Source organism: Barbus barbus (genome assembly GCF_936440315.1).
Source record: "Barbus barbus genome assembly, chromosome: 29".
Taxonomy (NCBI): Eukaryota; Metazoa; Chordata; class Actinopteri; order Cypriniformes; family Cyprinidae; genus Barbus; species Barbus barbus.
Window position 1 is genome coordinate 28,981,076 of NC_136757.1, and position 22,642 is coordinate 29,003,717.

The window sequence follows — 22,642 nt, forward strand, 5'->3', positions numbered from 1 at the left end:
ACAACTGGAAAAAAATCTGATCTTGCATAGTAGATGGATTTGTAGGTAATATTAGCCTCAAAAATCAAGCACAGATGCTTACTTCCACCAGAAATAGTTTGCCATCTGGGCTCCTTTGGCAAATGATTGTCTGTGAATTGGATGCAGTGTTAGTTTGAGTCATTCTCAGTTGGAAACCGGTCAGCTGGTGTAATACTACGCTGTTTTTTGAGTGCCATGTAAATACCAAGGTTTATGAATGTTAATCATATTAATCATGTTCAAAAGTTTGAGTCTGTAAGATTTTTAATGTCTTCTGTTCAAAAATACAGTAAAAAATTTGTAATATTATTACAATTTGTGACAACTATGTGAATATCTGTTGAAATGTAATTTATTTCGGTGATCAAAGCTGTATTTTCAGCATCATTACTCCAGTCTTCAGTGTCACATGATCTTCAGAAATCATTCTAATATACTGATTTACTGCTCAAGAAACATTTCTGATTATTATCAATGTTGAAAACAGTTGTGCTGGAAAGCGTGATGCATTTTATTTTTTAGGATTCACAAAATCATAGATTTTTCTTTAATGCCAAAAATCATTAGGATATTAAGTAAAGATCATGTTCCATGAAGATATTTTGTAAATTTCCTACCATAAATATAAAACTTAAATAATATGCATTGCTAAGAACTTCATTTGAACAACTTTAAAGGTGATTTTCTCAATATTTAGATTTTTTTTGCACCCTCAGATTCCAGATTTTCAAATAGTTGTATCAATTCAATTCAAGAGTTTTATTTGTCACATACACAATTATACAGAGTATAACCAGCAGTGAAATGTAGGTCAGGTCCGCTCCAAGGACAGTGCAATTATAAAGTATACAAATATTAAGAAGAAGTACAAACATAAAATAAAAGATAAGATAAAATAAGATAAGATAGGATAAAAAATATAAATATAAATGTGCAGGTCAGTATGTTGTTGACAGATAGTAATGAGAGGAATGTGCAAAAAATAATGTGCAAAAAGTTGTACAGGGTATTTGAATAGCAGCAATATGAGGTAGAGAAAAATTATGAATAGCTTATTGATATATGATATTTACATGGAGAAAAAATTATGAATGAATAACTTGTTGATATGGTGATATTACATGGAGTCAAGTGATGTTATGACACAGAGTTAGAGTTTAGGAGCCTGATGGCCTGGGGGAAGAAGCTCCTCCTAAGTCTCTCAGTTTTTGCCATCAGGCTACGGAAGCGCTTACCAGATGGAAGCAAAGTGAATAGACGGTTACCAGGGTGATTAGAGTCCTTGAAGATTTTAACAGCTCTATTTTTGCAGCGTTTGAGGTAGATGTCCTGCAGAGAGGGGAGAGCAGACCATGAGATGCGCTCAGCTAAGCGCACAACTCTCTGTAGAGCTTTGCAGTCCTGATTGGAGCTGTTTCCATACCACACTGAGATCTCAGCCAAATATTGTCAGATCCTAACAAACCATACATCAATGGGAAGCTTATTTATTAAGTTTTCAGATGATGTATAAATCTCAATTTCAAAAAATTGATCCTTATGACTGGTTTTGTGGTCCAAGGTCACAAATGTCTTTACTCTTACTTTTGATCAATTTAATGCATCCTTGATAAATAAACGTATTAATTTCTTTCAAAAATATATTTTTGTATGTGTCTCAGGAGTATCTGAACAAGCATCAGATCTGGCTGTCGGGTTTGTCTCAGCACACGGGTTTGGCGATGGCTACCGAGAGCATACTCAGCTTCGCGGGATACAACCGTCAAAGCACAACGCTGGGGGTGAGAAACACACCTGACCCAGAATCCCTGTTACAGACACACGTCCTGATGCTAACCAGTGCTGTGTCTTACGGTAAATGGTTACTGAGATGGTAACTGAGGTTTTTGGCCAGATTAAGGTAAGACGGTAGCGAGTCTTTAGCGGATCAGAATAAAATCATCAATTGTTTTGTAAGAAGTCTTTAGTAAAACGACTGATTTATTCCACATGCCCAATCAAATCCACTAAATTCATTACATTCAAAACATCTTGAACTGCTTTAAAATTCATAGAACATCTGAATATGTACATCATGTGAACACACAAATTGTTTATGAATAATCATTTATGCATTTATTTATACATGCAGTTGTTTATGCATTGTGACATTATTTTGGACAATTAAGCATACACAATTATAAATGTAAAGAAGTCGGATTATTAGGTAATATAAATATTAATATATTTTATTATTAATATATCATATATATTTTGATATTAATATATTTTAATATGCATTTTTTTGTACATGCTTTTATGCACTTATGCATACATTATAGCGTTATTTTTACACTTTTACACAAATCTCAATGTCAAAACATTTCAATTAATTGACATTTATTGCATTTATTTATGCACTGACAATTTTTTGAGAATTAAGCATAATTGCACACATCTAAATGTAAAAAGGCTTATTCTTATTGCTAAAAAAAAATAAAAAATAAAAAAAAATATATATATATATATATATTTATTTATTTATATATATAATATGAATATGCACTTACTTATGCATGCATTTATACAATTCTTATGAATTTAAATATAAATTTTATATATTTATGTATTTACTGCACTGGTATTTTAAGGTAATTTAAAGTCACATGATGCATTTCACAATATATAGCTTAAATCTAACCAGATATTTCAGACGTGATCCCAGCTAACACACACACTGCATTTCAGCTGTGATATTGATTATTCCTGCAATCATGCTTAATGAATATTCATTAGCACTGTTGTGTTCTTATTTAGCTCTTGTTTGTCTCTTTATTTTTTGGGCCTTTTAAACATGTTTTTTGCATGCTTTGCACAATTTTGCACAATGTCATGTGTACAGTAAATGTGTGCTGGGCATTATTTTGTCATTCACTTTATTTGTGTCGTTACATCATTGTCTCTGCTAACCGCTGGCTGCTAACTCATCTGTGTCTGTGCTGTGATTGGCTGGCGGTGGGTTGGTGGGTGTGGCCTATCGTGTGCTCCTCCCCCTCGCCCCAGGCAGCTTTTCCTCAGGTTGGTTTTGTTACTGTTGTCCTCGCTTCTTTCATTGGCTCCGTCTGGAACTCATTTATCATTTATAAACCAGTATGCATTTACAGTATATGTTCTTATCATAGCAGTAGAGCGGTAAGCTCCTGCTGATGCTCATAAGCGTTTGTCTTTATAGATTAATGGATGTATTGTAGTCAGAAATGTCATTAGTGATGTTTTAACCGGTCAGTTTCCATCATTCCCAGGTTACCCAGCTGACGGAGCGGCCCACCTGCGTGAAGAAGGACTACTCCAACTTCATGGCGTCGCTTAACCTGCGAAATCGCTACACTGGAGAGGTAATAGCTTTAGTAGGGTGTTTATGAATCTCACCAGAGTGAATTTCATACACCTCTGGTGAGATTCAACCTCTGTGAGAGTGAATCTCACCAATCATTATAAAAACATATTTCATATGACTCATATTTCACCAAACATTAAAAGAAAGAAATAAGAAAATATACAGTGAGGGGAAAAAATTATTTGATCCCTTACTGATTTTGTACGTTTGCCCAATGACAAAGAAATGATCAGTCTGTAATTTTAATGGTAGGTTTATTTGAACAGTGAGAGACAGAATAACAAAACAAATCCAGAAAAATGCATTTCAAAAAACGTATAAACTGATTTGCTTTTTAATGAGTCAAATAAGTATTTGATCCCCTATCAATCAGCAAGATTTCTGGCTCCCAGGTGTCTTTTATTCGGGTAAGGAGCTGAGATTAGGTTACCTGTATAAAATACACATGTCCACAGAAGCAATGAATCAATCAGATTCCAAACTCTCCACCATGGCCAAGACCAAAGAGCTGTCCAAGGATGTCGGGGACACGATTGTAGACCTACACAAGGATGTAATGGGCTACAAGACCATCGCCAAGCAGCTTGGTGAGAAGGTGACAACAGTTGGTGCGATTATTTGCAAATGGAAGAAACACAAAATAACTGTCAATCTCCCTCAGACTGGGGCTAACATGTAAGATCTCACCTCGTGGAGTTTCAGTGATCATGAGAACGGTGACGAATCAGCCCAGAACTACATGGGAGGATCTTGTCAATGATTTCAAGGCAGCTGGGACCATAGTCACCAAGAAAACAATTGGTAACACACTAAGGACTGAAATCCTGCAGCACCCACAAGGTTCTCCTGCTCAAGAAAGCACATGTACAGCCTGTCTGAAGTTTGCCAATGATTCAGAGGAGAACTGGGTGAAAGTGTTGTGGTCAGATGAGACCAAAAACCAGCTCTTTGGCATCAACTCAACTCGCCGTGTTTGGAGGAGGAATGCTGCCTATGACCCCAAGAACACCATCCCCACCGTCAAACATGGAGGTGGAAACATTATGCTTTGGGGGTGATTTTCTGCTAAGGGGACAGGACAACTGCACCACATCAAAGAGACGATGGACGGGGCCATGTACCATCAGGGCCAGGGCATTGAAAATGGGTCGTGGATGGGTATTCCAGCATGACAATGACCCAAAACACACAGCCAAGGCAACAAAGGAGTGGCTCAAGAAGAAGCACATCAAGGTCCTGGAGTGGCCTAGCCAGTCTCCAGACCTTCATCCCATAGAAAATCTGTGGAGGGAGCTGAAGGTTCGAGTTGCCAAACGTCAGCCTCAAAACCTTAATGACTTGGAGAGGATCTGCAAAGAGGAGTGGGCCAAAATCCCTCCTGAGATGTGTGCAAACCTGCTGGCCACCTACAAGAAACGTCTGACCTCTGTGATTGCCAACAAGGGTTTTGCCACCAAGTACTAAGTCATGTTTTGCCAAGGGGTCAAATACTTATTTCACTCATTAAAATGCAAATCAATTTGTAATATATTTTTTGTTATGTTATGTATTTTTTGTTATTCTGTCTCTCGCTGTTCAAATAAACCTACCATTAAAATTATATACTGATCATTTCTTTGTCAGTAGGCAAACGTACAAAATCAGCAGGGGATCAAATAATTTTTTCCCTCATTGTATGTTTTTGTAATTTTGCATAAAGAAAATAAAGTTTTGTTTTTATGATAAAGAAGAAACTTTTTATTTATTTTTTATTCATTGATTTATGCAAATTTTTATTTTTGTGCATGTTTATTTGTGTTTTATGCACTTATTTGTGCACCATTGTACTAATGCATTTATTTATGCATGTACTTAGATATTTATGCAGTTTGTGAATTTGTGGCGTTTATCCATAGATTTATTCATGCACTTATTTATACTTTTTAAAAAATGTTCTACAATTATGCATTTTTTTTTTATTTATGGACTATTTGTGCATTTATTTATGGGCTTACTTATGCATTTATTTATGGACTTATGCATTTATTTATGCATGTATTTATACTAGTGCTGTGATTTAATCGCATCCAAAATAAAAGTTTTTGTTTATATAGTATATGTGTGTGTACTGTGTATATTTATTATGTATATATAAATATGCACATGCATGTATATATTTAAGAAAAATGTTACGTTTATATATTAACTATATTTATATATAATATAAATTATATGAATATAAATATATATACAAGTAAATAAATGTAAATATTTTCAAAATATAATGTTTTAAGATTTCTGGGATGCTGCAGTTTGCCGAAGTGACACACAGCGAGTCAAACCTCAGCAAACTGATGGTTTCTCAAATGAGTGATGCTCTGGGCGCCAAAGACTCGGACGCATTTATACAGAACATGTTCAAGATGACTGCGCTGCTCATTAGCACTAAAGGTAGCGCCCAGTCGATCATATGGACCGTTTTGAATGCAGATCATGTTTGAGTGACACACAAACGTCTCTGTCTCAGAATGGGATCTTCAGCTGCTTCATCACCTCTGCTGGTCTCCTCTGAAGATGTTCACGGAGCAGGGCATGGAGACGGCCATCGCCTGCTGGGAGTGGCTGCTCGCTGCCCGTAATGGAGTTGAAGTCCAGGTAAGACTCTGAATGCAGGATTATAACCGCATCATGTGCTGTGAGGTCGCAGCGCTCATTGCATGTGTGTGTAGTTCATGCGTGAGATGGCGGGCGCCTGGCAGATGACCATCGAGCTGAAGATGGGCTTGTTCTCGGAGACGGAGTCAGAGGCCGATCCTTTAGCTGCTTCAGAAGAGAGTCAGCCGCTGCCCCGTCCACCCAACGTCACGCCGCATTCGCTCTGGATCGAGGTCTGTATCACACATAAAAGCACACTGCCATAATACTCTAATACATACTATATGCAGCATAAAAAGTAAGCGTTGTCAAACGATTAATCGCATCCAAAATAAAAGTTTTTGTTTACATAATAGATGTGTTTGTATTGTGTGTATATATAAATACACATATAGCATATAGTTTTAAAAATATTTACATGTATATATTTATATTCATATAATTTATATCATACATAAATATATTTAATATACATGCATGTGTGTGTATTTATTTATATATATAACAAAAACTTTTATTTTTGATGCGATTAATTGTTTGACTGCACTAGTATGTATATTGTGTAAACAGTCTCAAGTCAATGTTATTTATATATAGTTGTCATAAGTTTACATAAATCTTGCAGAATCTGCATAATATTTTTTTAGAATAAGAGGGAACATAAAAATTGCATTTCGTTTTTTTTATTTAGTACTGCCCAAGAATGCAGCACACTACGTCAAAGCAGTAGTTAATGACCCTCAGGCCATCCAAGATGTTTTTCTTCATCAGATTTGTAGAAATGTCTCAGCAATGGATGCTCTGCAGTGAATGGGTGCCGTCAGAATGAGAGTCCAAACAGCTGATAAAAACATCACAATATTATCCACAAGCAATCCACACCACTCCAGTCCATTAATTAACATCTTTTGACGAGAAAAGCTGTGTTTGTAAGAATCAAATCCAACATTAAGATATTTTTAACTTCAAACCTTTGCTTCCTGCTAAAATATCCATAATCCCTAATAACGCTTCCTCCTGTGAAAAAGTCCGTCTCCTGTTGTCTCTCACATCAAAATCCAGCCACATATTTATTTAGAGCTGTTTTGGCTTGTAAATGGTGCTTGATCTGTGCAGATTTCTCTACTGATTTTAAACATTTTTGTTTTAGGACATTTTTGGTTGAACTATTCCTTTAAGATCCAGGGGTTGAAAACTTTTGAACAGTATGATGAGTGTAAATTGTTTCTATTTTGTCTTCTGGGAAACATGTATAGCTTACAAAGGGCAGTACTAAATGGAATAAACAAGAACAATTTATAGCAGTCATCTCGTTCAAAAGTTTTCAGCCCCTAGCTCTTAATGCATCATGTTGCTTTCTACATCATCAGTGAATGTTTTCACACTTTATAATTGTTTTGAGTTCCTCAGCTGTTCTCAGTTTGAAAATATGGGTCTCAAAATCATATTCACTGTTAGAAAGATGCAGAATAGCTATGCTGGAAACCAAAGAATGTGCAGGACCTGGAGGATTTTATTTTTCAGAAACTCTCTTTCTCAGCATGATCACATCATTATATTCTTCATATGAGTGATTGTTACTGTGTGTGTGTGTGTGTGTGTTTAGTTTCTAGTGCAGAGGTTTGAAATCGCTAAGTACTGCAGTGCGGATCAGGTGGAGATCTTCACCAGTGTCCTGCAGAGGGGGCTATCTCTCAGCGTTGGTGGACCCAAGAGCTGCCTAAACCGCCACGTAGCTGCTATAGGACCCCGATTCAGGTGATGCTTTAGACACACTGAACACTGTGGGGACAAACATATAATTGAAACCCATTAAAACTACAATGTTTAATCCACTATGCCATTTAAGTGCAATATCATGCATTCTTTGTTAATAGGCTTTCATTCTGTTGGCAAGGCTTCAAAACCAATTTTTTTTTTTTTTCACCTGATGGCACCATTTTCTTATGTTTTGCTTATGGAGCAAACTCTACCCTTTTTTTCTGCTTCTACTGGGGAAAAAAAGGCATGGGTGTATTGGTATGGGTATCAGAGTGTGCTTTGTATGTGAGTACTGAAAAAAATTGTCACGTCACAAAAAATAATGCATCAAAATTAGTGTTAAAAAATGCAAAAAAAATAAAAATGCTTAGCGTTTAGTATGCGGAAATTACTATGCATGGCATTACGTAATCAAACTGGCATTTAAATTGTTTAAAACTGAAAAAAAATTAGTAAGTTATGATCAGGGCTGATGTTGCTTAAAAGATCTATATTTTATTGTCATTTTTTTATTTTTTGACATGGATATTTTTGTAATCTAATGACCTCTGTGTAGCTTTTAGAAATTGACACACAAGGGTTAATAAAATGCAGAAGTGTTGTTATGTGTGGGGAATTAGACAAAACAAGTTAAAAGCAGTTTATCAGTTTGTTTATACATTTTTATGCATTATAAAATCAAGACTTTACATTGGTTGTCTTAGCATGAAAAACAAACAGAAACATATGTGTAATTGTTTTATGCAACTTGAGCAGATCTAAATGTAATGCTGCAATCAACACTTTTCATTCATTTTCACCGCTCACTTTAATGATTTTGAGGTGCATTATTTTTCATTTTGGTGGCATTTTTTTCTACAAGCTCCTGTTTATTTACGACCCTGTCAAATAGTGAAATAATATTGATAAAACTGTCAATACAAGTGTCATTTATATTACTACAAAAATGAATATTTATTTTATTTATTTCATATTTAGCACACATTTCAGAATTATAATAGTAGTAATAATCAATATTTAGTATTTGGTGTTGTGTATATATAATGTACTAGTGTTGTGTGTGTGTGTGTGTGTGTGTGTTTCAGGCTGCTGACTCTCGGTCTCACTCTTCTTCATGCTGATGTGGTCACTAACGCCACCATCCGTAACGTCCTGAGAGAGAAGATCTACTCTACTGCCTTTGATTACTTCAGGTGTGAACATCAGCACAAAACAGGAGGCATATTTAGTTTCTTATGATGAATAAATGTAATTTGTGTGTGTGTGTGTGTGTGTGTGTGTGTTCAGTGTGGCTCCACGGTTCCCCACGCAGCCGGAGAAACGCCTGCGTGAAGACATCAGCATCATGATCAAGTTCTATGCGTGTCTGCTGTCGGATAAGAAATATCTCACCGCCACTCAACTCGTCCCACCAGGTGAACAGACCCCATCATAGCGCATGTCTGTGATCTTCAGCCCAAATCCACTTTATAGGTGTAATGTTAATGGTGTATTTGTTTAGTTTGTGATATGAAGCTACCTCAGCAGTGTCCTTCCCAATTCTTATACATTTTAGTTTAATTTGGGCTCAAGCATCAAGGACTGCAATGGAAATAAGTTTTTAACTTGCTATCTTTGACGAATGACTACTTTTGTATTTCGAATTAATTGATAAGCTACTTAGAATGTTTTTTTTACAAGCTCTTTTGTAACATTACAGGACCAAAAATTAACACTTTATTTCATGCATTCATATGGATTTTAACCTAAAATATTGCTGTTGAAAGAATGGGCTAATCAGCATGTTATTTGTTCACTAACAATAATAAACTAAACGTTTTTTGACAATGACAAAGCTACTTGTCCCGGTTCTGCCTCCTGCATGATCAGCGTTTGATGTACTGGTTCTTGTATTGTATGTTTACGATGCTGATGTTATCTGTGCTGTCAGATCCTCAGGACGTGTCGGTGAACAGTCTGTCTGTGATGGCGGGGACGGACTCCAGGAGCAGTCTGGACGCGGCTATGGGCTCCAGACAGCCGGCCACACAGGGCTGGATCAACACATACCCACTGTCCAGCGGCGTCTCCACGCTCTCCAAGAAATCAGGTCCTCACACAGCATTTATTTCTCCCTTTATATCATGTTTTGGGCTTTTGGATTTCTGTTTGTAAGTGCAAAGGGGATGGGAGAATCTTTAACACTCACTGTTATTATGGCATCTTTCCTTCTCTTTGTCTTCATACTAAAATAAAATATGCTGGCAGTCAAACATTTGAACACATCTACTCATTCTGTATTGGGATTATTTGCCATGTGTTTGATTAACAGAGAAGTGATAAACTCAGTAACGTAAATGGAAATCAGGGAATGATGCAGCATGTGACATGCGTCAAAACATTTATTTCTATAGCACTTTATACAGTAATAATAATAATAAATAATGTTTTATTTTTATAGCACCTTTCAATAACCCAAGAACGCTTTACAAAATTATACAAGCAATTGGCAAACAAAATACACCAGACAATCAGAGGGGACATTCAGACAAACAAGTGTTGCCAACAAAGAACTACAGATAATTAACAACAAGAGGTCATGCAATCTTATGATGAACATCAATTATGTCAAGAAGGTGGTCATGTGTCATACAGACAGAAGTTGAGAAATTGAGAAGCAGAGAGGTAAACGAGTTATTTAGAGAACGAACTGAATAGATGAGTTTTAAGTTCAGATTTAAAGGTCTGGCGAGAGGAGGCAGCACGAATAATATGGGGGAGCTTATTCCATAGCCTAGGGCCTATAATACAGAAAGCCCTACCACCCACTGTAGAGAGTTTATACTTGGGCACAACAAGCAAGTTATCCTTGCTAGATCTGAGAGTCCGTGCAGGAACATATGGTTGCACTAACTTGACTAGGTATTGAGGTGCGAGGCCGTGATGGGCCTTATAAACTAAAACTAAGAGTTTGAACTGAATACGTTTGGCCACAGGAAGCCAGTGAAGTTGGTGAAGGATGGGAGTGATATGTGCAGATTTTTTATTAAATGTAAGGGCTCGAGCAGCAGAGTTTTGTACCATTTGGAGATTATTAATAATTTTGGCAGGTAAACCGCTATATAATAGTTTCAGCATCTCCAAAATTAAGTGAGGGACGTATACAAACAATATTCCGCAATTGGTAAAAGCATGATTTAACAATCTGACCAATATGTGAATCAAAGCATAACGCAGAGTCAAACAACACAACACACAGTTGTTGAGGGCCTAATCTTGACACCCATTGATATCTATGAAGATGTCATGTTGGGAGGAGCTCTGAGATTTAGGGCCAGCGAGCAGGATTTCAGTTTTGTCTGCATTTAGTTGTAAAACGTTATCTGATATCCAGGTTTTAAGTTCTTGAAGACAGGAAACGATAGAAAGGGGTGGACAAACTGAATTGGGTTGAACCGTAAAATAGATTTGAATATTATCCGCGTAACTGAAAATTGAGACCATAACGTCTGATGATCTGACCCAGTGGCAGCACGTAAATGAGAAATAAGAGTGGACCAAGTACAGAACCTTGGGGTACACCACAGGAAATAGTGACAGTGGGAGATCTATTCTTATCTATTCTAACGAATTGCTGTCGATCCGATAGATATGAAGTTAGCCACTGAAGAGCAGCACCAGTGATGCCTATAGCAGATAGTACAAATTGTTTCATTGCTTCACAGGAATGAACAGGAAAATAAGTGTTAATGTTGTAAAATGAATCAGTTATGAAATGTTTATTCATATATTATACATGTAATTAAATGATCATATTTTAAATATTTTATTATATTTATAATTAAATAATTATATAATTAATACAATATAATAATGATCTTTACTTGCAGATTAATTATTAAAATGTATAAAAGTTATTGTGAAGTAATAAAATAAATTATAAATTAAATGTTATTAAATTAATAGTGTTAATATATAAAAGAATAAGTTCTGTAATCACAATTAATCATAGTTCTGAATTTCAGGTTTTTTTTTTTTAGCATTTTCATTTTCATTCCTTTTGCAGTTAGAATATTTTAATATATAAATAATAATGGTAACACTTTAGATTAGATGTAAGAGTTTTCCCTCAATAAACCCTCAATAAAATATTTATCAAAAATATGATAATGCAGAATAAGGCATTAATGTGTGCTTTATAAGTACTAATAAAAAGCTAATATACTAGTAATATGCATGATAATAAGCAATAGTGTAGTGTTTCCTAATCTGAAGAGTTAGCATAATATTCTTTTGATTTTAAATACTTTTAAGTCATCCTGCAGCTATCTTGGAAGTTTTCTGAGGTTATTTTAGGTCTGCTTTAGGTTTTTAGGATCATGAGAAACATGAGTCACATGTGTCCAAACGTTTCACTGCTAATGTACAGGTGCATCTCAATAAATTAGAATGTCGTGGAAAAGTTAATTTATTTCAGTAATTCAACTCAAATTGTGAAACTCGTGTATTAAATAAATTCAATGCACACAGACTGAAGTAGTTTAAGTCTTTGATTCTATTAATTGTGGTGATTTAGGCTCACATTTAACAACAACCCACCAATTCACTATCTCAACAAATTAGAATACTTCATAAGACCAATAAAAACACATTTTTAGTGAATTGTTGGCCTTCTGGAAAGTATGTTCATTTACTGTATATGTACTCAATACTTGGTAGGGGCTCCTTTTGCTTTAATTACTGCCTCAATTTGGCGTGGCATGGAGGTGATCAGTTTGTGGCACTGCTCAGGTGGTATGGAAGCCCAGGTTGCTTTGATAGCGGCCTTCAGGTCATCTGCATTGTAGGGTCTGGTGTCTCTCATCTTCCTCTTGACAATACCCCATAGATTCTCTATGGGGTTCAGGTCAGGCGAGTTTGCTGGCCAATCAAGCACAGTAACACCATGGTCATTGAACCAGCTTTTGGTACCTTTGGCAGTGTGGGCAGGTGCCAAGTCCTGCTGGAAATTGAAATCAGCATCTCCATAAAGCTTGTCAGCAGAAGGAAGCATGAAGTGCTCTAAAATTTCCTGGTAGATGGCTGCGTTGACTGTGGACTTCAGAAAACACAGTGGACCAACACCAGCAGATGACATGGCAGCCCAAATCATCACTGACCGTGGAAACTTCCCACTGGACTTCAAGCAACATGGATTCTGTACCTCTCCACTCTTCCTCCAGACTCTGGGACCTTGATTTCCAAATTAAATGCAAAATTGAAAAGAGGACTTTGGACCACTAAGCAACAGTTCAGTTCTTTTCCTCCACAGCCCAGGTAAGACTCTTCTGACGTTGTCTCTGTTTCAGAAGTGGCTTGGTAGCCCTTTTCCTGAAGACGTCTGAGCGTGGAGACTCTTGATGCACTGACTCCAGCTTCAGTCCACTCCTTGTGAAGCTCTCCCAAGTGTTTGAATCAGCTTTGCTTGACAGTATTCTCAAGCTTGCGGTCATCCCTGTTGCTTGTGCACCTTTTCCTACCCAAATTCTTCCTTCCAGTCAACTTTGCATTTAATATGCTTTGATACAGCACTCTGTAAACAGCCACAGCTTTCAGTAATGACCCTCTGTGACTTATCCTCTTTGTGGAGGGCGTCAATGTTCATCTTCTGGATCATTGCCAAGTCAGCAGTCTTCTCCATTATTGTGGTTTCAAAGAACAAGAGATACCCTGAATTTATACTGTAGAGATGGTCATTAATTGAAACTCAAATGTAAATATTCTAATATTTTGAGATACTGATTTTTGACTTTCATGAGATGTAAGCTCTAATCATCAAAATTAAAACAAAAAACTTTTGAAATGTTTTACTTTACATGTAATGAATCTGAAATATATGAAAGTTTCACTTTTTGAAATAACTTACAAGAAAAAATTTACTTTTTCACGACATTCTAATTTATTGAGATGCACCTGTACATTGTTTTTTTTAGTTTAGTTTTTTTGTTGTTGGGGTTTTGTTTTTGCTGACGATTCACTCACAATCATAACAGCAAGATTTTCTTCATCATTTGACCTTCTCTTATATTAAATTCTATTAAATCTCTTGTAGGTCTGTTAAAGAAGACGAACAGAGGAACTCAGCTGCATAAATACTTCATGAAGCGCAGAACGCTGCTGCTGGCCCTTCTGGTGAGATTATAGTTATTAGTTTTCAGATGAATAAAATGTTAGTAAGATGAATATGTGCCTTAGTGTTAGTATGTGTTGTTAGGCCAGTGAGGTGGAGCGTCTGACCACCTGGTACAATCCTCTGGGCAGCCAGGAGCTGCAGATCTCTGCGGAGCAGTCTGTGGAGACCAGCATCACCAACTGGAGATCAAAATACATCAGCCTGACCGAGAAACAGTGGAAGGACAACGTCAATCTAGCGTGGAGCATCTCTCCGTACCTCGCCCTACAGCTGCCGGCCAGGTGAGGGACTCCGTCTGAGACGTTTACATTGTATTTTATGTGTTTGGTGACTTATATTGCATTCAAGGTACTCTATGATTTTTTTTTAAGAAATTAGTAAACTGGATCATCAGTCAACTGTTAACATCCCTCAACCTGATAATTCAATTCAAGTTTGTTTGTATAGCACTTTTTACGATACAAATCGTTGCAAAGCAGCTTTATAGGAAATTATTAACCAATAGAGACATAATTAGCGTAGCTGCTGGTCTGCAGTACAAGATTATAAGATGCATTATGTGAATGCTTGGCTAAAGAGATGTGTCTTTAATCTAGATTTAAACAGAGAGAGTGTGTCTGAACCCCGAATGTTATCAGGAAGGCTATTCCAGAGTTTGGGAGCCAAATGTGAAAAAGCTCTACCTCCTTTAGTGGACTTTGCTATCCTAGGTACTACCAAAAGTCCAGAGTTTTGCGACCTTAGGGAGCGGGTTGGATTGTAGCGTGGGAGAAGACAAGTTAGGTACGCAGGAGCTAAACCATTTAGGGCCTTATAGGCAAGTAATAATATTTTGTAACTGATACAGAATTAATGATAAGTTTGCAAGCAATGCATGAAAGCACAGATAAAACTTCAGACACCAAACATGTCACCAGTCTTGCTATACAATATTTAACAGGTTCAAGAACACAGAAGCCATTTTCTCAGAAGTGACCCGCCTGGTTCGTCTGGACCCGGGGGCCGTCAGTGACGTTCCTGAGGCTGTGAAGGTGAACGTCCAGAACACAACATGACCAAATGATCAAATAGTTAGCACATTATTGTCATTTTATAAAGATCCAGTTTATATTATGAAAAATCCATACTATAATTATTAGTAAAATATATGGTTCCTATTGTTACATTTTACATTAAATTTCTTTAGTACTATACTCTTAGATTTATTTATTTAAACCTATTTTATTTATTTTAACCTATTAAATACATTAACCATTTAAATGAATTGGTTAAAATAAATAAAATGACATTTAAAAATGAGGTTAAAGTTAAATAAATATTTGCAATGAAATAAATAAAAATTTTATTGACCTCACCTAAATAAACAATAATAAATAATACATTTTTCAAAATGTATCTTAATCTTTCCCCTGGTTTCACAGACAAGGCTTAAGCCTAGTCCTAGACTCAAATGTAAATCTGAGCTGTTTCAGCTGAAAGAAACTTGCACTGACTGATCTTAAAACATGCCAGTGCCTTTGTTCTGACTTAGGATGCACCCCAGTAATGTTTTTTTCTAAGGCATGTTTATAAAAATTACTAATATCCTAACTGAACTATGGCCTAATCCTGGTTTAGGCTAAACCTTGTCTATGAAACTGGGACTAAATGTATTAAATTATATGAATCACTTTTATTTTTTTTATTGTAGTCTGATTAATTATTCATTATAAGTTCTTTTAAAAATGTATTTTAATGATTTGTTTGTTTATGAAATATAAATATAATAATTGCATAAATTCAAATATGTAGATCTATGCTGCCTGTTGTCTGCATCGGTGACTGTAAAGGTGTGTTTTCTGCTGTAGTTTCTGGTGACGTGGCACACGATCGACGCTGATTCTCCTGAGTTGAGTCATATCTTGTGTTGGGCTACGGCTGATCCTCCCACGGGACTCTCGTATTTCTCCAGCATGTATCCGCCGCATCCGCTGACCGCTCAGTACGGCGTCAAAGTCCTGCGCTCCTTCCCTCCTGTACGCAGCACCTGTCGTGTCACTAATGTTATTATCTCAGATCAGTTTGAGTGCTTTTATTAATGCATATTTCTCTCTCATATTTTCAACAGGATGCTATTCTGTTTTACATCCCACAAATTGTTCAGGCCCTCCGTTATGATAAGGTATAGTGTGTGCATGTGCAAACTCAAATAATGGCAAAATGATTTGCATGCGCAGAGTAAGAATTGAAAAGGCATGCAATCATTTGAATGATTTTAGCAAGTATAATTCATGTGTTGTGTGCAGGCCATATTTTGCATTTCTTGGTTTTCTCTGCTCTGTCAGGTGAGTGCACTAATAATACTGTTGTGTAGATGGGGTATGTGAGAGAATATATCCTGTGGGCGGCACAGAAATCTCAGCTTCTGGCACATCAGTTCATCTGGAACATGAAGACCAACATCTACACAGATGAGGAGGGACACCAGAAAGACCGTAAATACTGCTCCTCTTCACTATCATGAGCTGTTTGCACCAAGAACGATTACAATATTAGCATCCACACAAACAAATAATAATATTCTGCTCATTCTGAGTATTCTGTAGGTTTGTGGTCTGCCACTTTAAATGCTCTTTAGAGTTGGCATGAAATGGAAATTCACCTACGTATTTTATAAATGCATATTGTAGATCTCAGCAATTCACCCAGGCATACGTTTCATTTGGAAAAATGTCCAGCTTGAGATGCTATTGTAGTTTTTAATTAATATTTTAATATTCAATATTTGTAATATTTTTCATTTATTGTTTTATATTTTATTTAATATTTAATTGTTTTAATAATTTGAAAAATGTGTCATTAATATTTTAGCTTTTATTTTTAGCTTCATTTTAATTATAGTGTTGATTTTAATTTAAATTTGAGTAATTTTGTGTTTGTCATTTAATTTTTTTTTGTCTATATAGTTTTTATTCCATTTTTATTTTTCATTATTTTAGCACATCATGAGAAATGCTGCTTTGGTAACTAACTGAAATAAAATGTTTTATTTATTTGTTTATTATTATTTACATTTTTCAATAATCTGTTACACTTGGATGTACGTCACAATACAGAAGACAAGAAAGTTGGATGTATTCTGTCAATGTTTTCATTGTTCATCATCTGGGAAAATTGTTCTGAACATTATTCCAGTTGCATTGAGTTGTTATTGTAATAGTTGTGGAGTCTGCTATTCATTTAGAGTTAGTGATCTTTAAAACTTCATTGCTTTAAGCTATTGTTCTTAAATGGCCCTTGAGAGCCAGTGCTTTTTGCTGATGTTTGCTGATATTTATGTGTTTTGTAGCTGATATCGGGGATCTTCTGGAGCTGCTGGTTGAGGAGATCATCGGTTCTCTCTCGGGTCCAGCTAAAGATTTCTACCAGCGCGAGTTTGACTTCTTCAACAAGATCACCAATGTCTCAGCCATTATAAAGTACTGGGAACATCTCATCTACTGCATCTCCTGTTTCAGTCTCAAGATGCTGCTGATTCTCCATCATGTTCATGTTCAGTCTAAAGCTTGAAGCTGAAATCTCCTCTGTGCTTTTCGTATTTCAGGCCGATTCCTAAAGGCGACGAGCGGAAGAGAGCGTGTCTGCAAGCCCTGTCTGATATCAAAGTCCAGCCAGGTCTGAGTGTATCTTCATGATCAGATCGGTGACTGATATTACAGCCTCTTTTAATGATTTGAATGACTTTTGTTCTGTTTCTCAGGCTGTTATCTGCCCAGTAACCCTGAAGCTATAGTGCTGGACATTGATTATAAATCAGGAATGCCAATGCAGAGGTACGGTCAGCGCTCATACGGTGCCATATGTGTGTTTGATACACAATAAAACATGCATCTGTGTGTGTTTCCCCCTCAGTGCTGCCAAAGCGCCGTATCTGGCCAAATTCAAGGTGAAACGCTGTGGAGTGAGTGAACTGGAGAAAGAGGGTACACAGACTATTACAACTATTACATAATTCTCTAATTCCTGAAGAAAATAGCAGAGCTTGCAAGACAGCTGACGTGTTTTTGATGAAGTGATGTAAGAACAGGTGAAAACCCACATAATGAAGAGAAGGAGAGACAGATTGATAGTAATACACAATACTATGGAAGCTGGTTTCCACCACAGAATATAAAAAAAAAGGAAATTGAAATGTTTAGTGTTTATATCTTTTAATTCTGTTTTATCTTCTAAGAATTTTGAGATATAATCTCGGAATTGCAAGAAAAAAATCAGAATTCTGAGTTAAAATCTTGCAATTCTGTTTTTTTTTTTCTACCAGCGTGGAATTAAAAAAAAATAAAAATAAAAGGTAATTGCAATATTTTATCTAAGAAATTAGTTTTTTTCTTCTCGGTGGTGAGTTTATATCTCACAATTCAGACTTCTCAGAATAACAGGGATATATCTCGCGATTCACAAGGAAAACAATGTTAGAAAAAATAGTGATATGAAAAAGTAATTTACCTTTTTTTGTTTTTTATCACATGGTGGAAACAACCCATACAAAACAGATAAATCAATGAAAGAACAAAATGGAATAATCAGTTTTTAATATGCAAATTGATGACAGAACGAAAAGACCATGCATAAGTATCTGAAATGAAGCTTTAATAAAAATACATGTCGTAATAAAAACTCTTGTGTTTGTAGGTTTGCTGTGTCGCTCAGACTCGCTGGACGAAGCTCAGAGTGGAGAAGAAGCACAGAAGATCTGCTGGCAGGCGGCTATCTTTAAGGTCGGAGACGACTGCAGACAGGTATCAGATTCACATTTCTGTTTTACTGCTTTGTTTTTGCTGTACACTTTCACATCTATGTTCAAAAATGGGGATGACAGTTAAAGGGTTAACTGATGTAATAAATCTGATAAATGGAAAAAGTATATGATTTAAAATAAAATGATGTATAAGTGGAAAATGTTTGATTTAGTGATTCAGAAGTTTTTTCTTTAATATTTTTTTTTTTTTTTAATTTATTAATTTTTCTCTCTCCAGGATATGTTGGCGTTGCAGATCATCGGTCTGTTTAAGAACATTTTCCAGCTGGTGGGACTCGATCTGTTTGTTTTTCCATATAGAGTAGTAGCTACAGCACCAGGGGTGAGTTATTTTATATTGTTTTAATGTTACATTTTATTATAATTTTTTTCATGTTTATTATTTAATATTATTTTTAATTTAATAAAAAAAAAATATTTTGCTGGCTGGCATCAGACTGTTTTTTTACTTATTTATTTTAATTTTTTTGTCCCTCACCTATTTTTAATGATCATTTATCATTTATTTCAGGCAGGTTTAGTTTTGGTATTGGGAATTATGCTTTCATGATTGTCCTTGTCTGATTTAGTCCAAACCATCCCTCTGCAAACTACAGAAAAACACATCTTGTTCTCCGTAGTGACTGTGCTACTGACCATTTCTCTGTGGCTAAACTTACGACTAATAAAAAAAGACATCAGGACAGCCCATGATTATTGATTGTGAATCTCAGTGAAGCAGCGCATGATCATTACCTGAAAGGACAGACACACACATCTCACTCCTTCTATTGCATATTAATTCACTTTATTACATTCGTCTGTTTGTGTGCTGCCTCTGATCTGATGTGTAATATATATGAGAGTGAATCTGAGAGAAATGAGTTCCTGCAGGTGTGACGCCAGTTTAGTGTGAAGTGTGAAGGTCCTGTGTGTTTCTCACAGTGTGGCGTTATCGAGTGCATCCCAGACTGTAAGTCCAGAGATCAGCTGGGACGACAGACAGATTTCGGGATGTATGATTATTTCCGGAACCAGTACGGAGACGAATCCACTCTGGCCTTCCAGAAGGTGAGAAAAGCCAGTGTTTCTAAACCAGTCCATCAGGGGGAAATCATGACTTAAAAACATTTAAAATCATACACTAAGCTTAGACTGAAATAGTCTGAAACTACAAATCAGTATATTTCCTATAATTTTTGTCAGTTTAATATTTTTTATTTTCACTAATTAATTAATTCCTTCATTCTGAAGATCCAGACATGGTAAACTTGGATGTACGAGGAAGCCTATTTTAAAAGTGTGTGTTCTAGACCTGGAGAAGTGATGTAAAGTAAAAATAGCAATGCCAGAAGTTCTAAACCTGTCCACTAGAGGGACCAACGTGACTGAAAATGATTAAAAATCATACAATGCAAACATTAAAATAAGCTACTAATCCATTTTTTTTATTTTGTTTTAGGGTCAAAAATATATAATCAGCTAGAAATTGAGTTAAAAAAAATCACCAATGACTGTAAAATCATGCAGATTCAGTAGTTAAAAAGGGTGTGAACCATGTTTTTTTTTTACTTTACAGAAATTAGGAGTGCCCATAGATTTAAAAAAAGTTTTTAAAACAAAACTAGAGCTTGGGGCATTTAAATATGATACGTTTTGCGTTACAATTTTCATTTATATCATGCATTTTACATTTACATTAATGCATGTAGCAGACATTTATATCCAAAGTGAAGAATTAAGGCCTTAGAGTCAAAAGCTTTGAGAAACGTTTTTTTTTTAAATGTTTTTGCTCAGTGTCTCTCTCTCATGTGTCTCCATCAGGCGAGGTATAACTTCATCCGTAGCATGGCTGCGTACAGTCTGCTGCTGTTCCTGCTGCAGATCAAGGACAGACACAATGGAAACATCATGCTGGACAGACATGGACACCTCATCCACATCGGTGAGACATCCAACAGTAAACCTCTCTGTTCTGTGTTTGTCATGTGTGTTTCTAATGTGTGTGTGTGTGTGTGTGTGTGTGTGTGCGTTTCAGATTTCGGCTTCATGTTTGAGAGTTCTCCGGGTGGGAATCTGGGCTGGGAGCCGGACATCAAACTGACTGATGAGATGGTGATGATCATGGGCGGGAAGATGGAGGCCACGCCCTTCAAGTGGTTCATGGAGATGTGTGTGCGCGGATACCTGGCCGTCAGGTGAGAAGTGTGTGTGTGTGTGTGTGTGTGTGTGTTAGAAACTGAGAGACTGAATGAATCTCTGTTACGCTGCAGGCCGTACATGGATGCTGTGGTTGCCTTGGTAACGCTGATGCTGGATACAGGATTGCCCTGCTTCCGCGGTCAGACCATCAAACTGCTCAAGTGAGTTCAAAACAGTGGTCCAGGGGATGCACATGAGATTTATATTTGATTCATATTGGAAAACATATATTGGAAAACGAGCTATGGATTTGAATGGCATTATTACTGACTTTTTAAAATAATAAACACAAATCAATATTCATATACATATATTTTATGAACATGGAAAATTAATGAGTTAAAAAGTTGAGTTACAGTACAGAATTAATAAAGCAGCATAACAGATAGTTAGAAAATCTCCAGAAACACACACGTTAATGAGATTAATTATGAATGTGATTTATGTGATTAATGGGTTTTTTTTTTTTTTTTTTTTTTAAGACTTCCTTGACTCTAAATTGAATATTAGGCATTGTTTTTAAGTTTGTCCTTGAAAAATATTGGAAATTTGATCAAATATCAAAATGCCATTTTTTGTAACCGTTATTTTTATTTGTATATTATTTTTAAAAAATTATTTATTTAATTAGTTATTTTGTAAAGATAATAGTTAAATTATTGTATGCAATTAATTAAAATATTATGATTATTTCAAATGTATTACTTTAGTTTGTCATTAATTTACCCTTTGATGTTGATATGGTTTTAAATGATGGATGGATGGATGGACAGATAGGTAAAAATAGACATAATTAATTAATAGTTTGTTGATTTGTAGTGAATCTTGTGTGTTGTAGGCAGCGTTTTAACCCTGGAGTGAGTGAGAAGGAAGCAGCAGCTTTTATCATCAAAGTCATTCAGAACTGCTTCCTGAGCAGCAGGTCAGTGTCTCTCACACACATTAATGCATGGCGTTTCCTGACTGGTTTTAATGTAAAACGCTGTGCTTATAATATGAAATATTTTTGTTTGTTCCAGGAGCAAAACATATGACATGATCCAGTACTATCAGAACCAGATCCCCTACTGAAGGCCAGAGAAACCTGAGTGTGTGTGTGTTTCTCTCTTAATGCTAAACTGCACTGCTGTCTCGGTCTGGTGTGTTTGAGCACTTTATACACCTGAAATGTGTTTGCATGGGTTTCTACGCACTGATATCAGCACTTATGAGCCGTTTTCTGCACACGTCACACTGTCTGCTGCATGATGGGTTCAACTGTAAACATTACAAAATCACTTTGTGCCATTTTGATATGATTTTATTGTCAGTCTTAAATAATTTCCAGATAAATCATGTAGTTTGTAAACTACAGCAGACGTGTTTATGGACGTGAACGCCCTGGACTGCGGACAAATATCATATTTCAGAGGTGACAAATTTACACATTAATGCACAAACTAAGAAAAATCAGTATTTGATTATGTTTATTATGATGTAATGGAGGAGAGATGTTTGAAAAGTGTTTCTTGGCAGTGTTTCCAGCTCTGAATATGTTCATATTTCTGAATCACTGCTTGTTTTGCAGTATATGACTGTTTATTGATCAGTTGATCGTATAGTGTGACTAATCTTTGTTTGCTCGTTTGTAAGCATTAATTTTATGCCCCTCTTTCTATTCTATTCTATTATTTATTCTGTGTATGATATTTAATAAATGCCCACAGTAGTTGCCTGTTAT

General features: G+C 36.0%; 1 protein-coding gene across 1 annotated transcript in view; it reads left to right on the forward strand.

Moving 5' to 3' along the window:
• Nucleotides 1-22,642, forward strand: part of LOC306848929 (phosphatidylinositol 4-kinase alpha-like) — a 52,477-nt gene extending 29,835 nt beyond the window's left edge. The window contains exons 29-55 of the mRNA XM_079383719.1: nt 1,683-1,802; nt 3,303-3,395; nt 5,671-5,827; nt 5,904-6,031; nt 6,106-6,264; nt 7,638-7,789; nt 8,878-8,985; nt 9,080-9,207; nt 9,723-9,881; nt 13,863-13,942; nt 14,025-14,224; nt 14,884-14,974; nt 15,791-15,958; nt 16,051-16,104; nt 16,297-16,417; nt 17,272-17,401; nt 17,527-17,597; nt 17,683-17,755; nt 17,835-17,905; nt 18,615-18,721; nt 18,959-19,063; nt 19,666-19,791; nt 20,545-20,665; nt 20,759-20,918; nt 20,994-21,083; nt 21,761-21,844; nt 21,942-22,642. Of these exons, the coding sequence (XP_079239845.1) occupies nt 1,683-1,802; nt 3,303-3,395; nt 5,671-5,827; nt 5,904-6,031; nt 6,106-6,264; nt 7,638-7,789; nt 8,878-8,985; nt 9,080-9,207; nt 9,723-9,881; nt 13,863-13,942; nt 14,025-14,224; nt 14,884-14,974; nt 15,791-15,958; nt 16,051-16,104; nt 16,297-16,417; nt 17,272-17,401; nt 17,527-17,597; nt 17,683-17,755; nt 17,835-17,905; nt 18,615-18,721; nt 18,959-19,063; nt 19,666-19,791; nt 20,545-20,665; nt 20,759-20,918; nt 20,994-21,083; nt 21,761-21,844; nt 21,942-21,993 (3,108 nt within the window). The 3' untranslated portion in view covers nt 21,994-22,642. The remainder of the gene's footprint in view (nt 1-1,682; nt 1,803-3,302; nt 3,396-5,670; nt 5,828-5,903; nt 6,032-6,105; nt 6,265-7,637; nt 7,790-8,877; nt 8,986-9,079; nt 9,208-9,722; nt 9,882-13,862; nt 13,943-14,024; nt 14,225-14,883; nt 14,975-15,790; nt 15,959-16,050; nt 16,105-16,296; nt 16,418-17,271; nt 17,402-17,526; nt 17,598-17,682; nt 17,756-17,834; nt 17,906-18,614; nt 18,722-18,958; nt 19,064-19,665; nt 19,792-20,544; nt 20,666-20,758; nt 20,919-20,993; nt 21,084-21,760; nt 21,845-21,941) is intronic.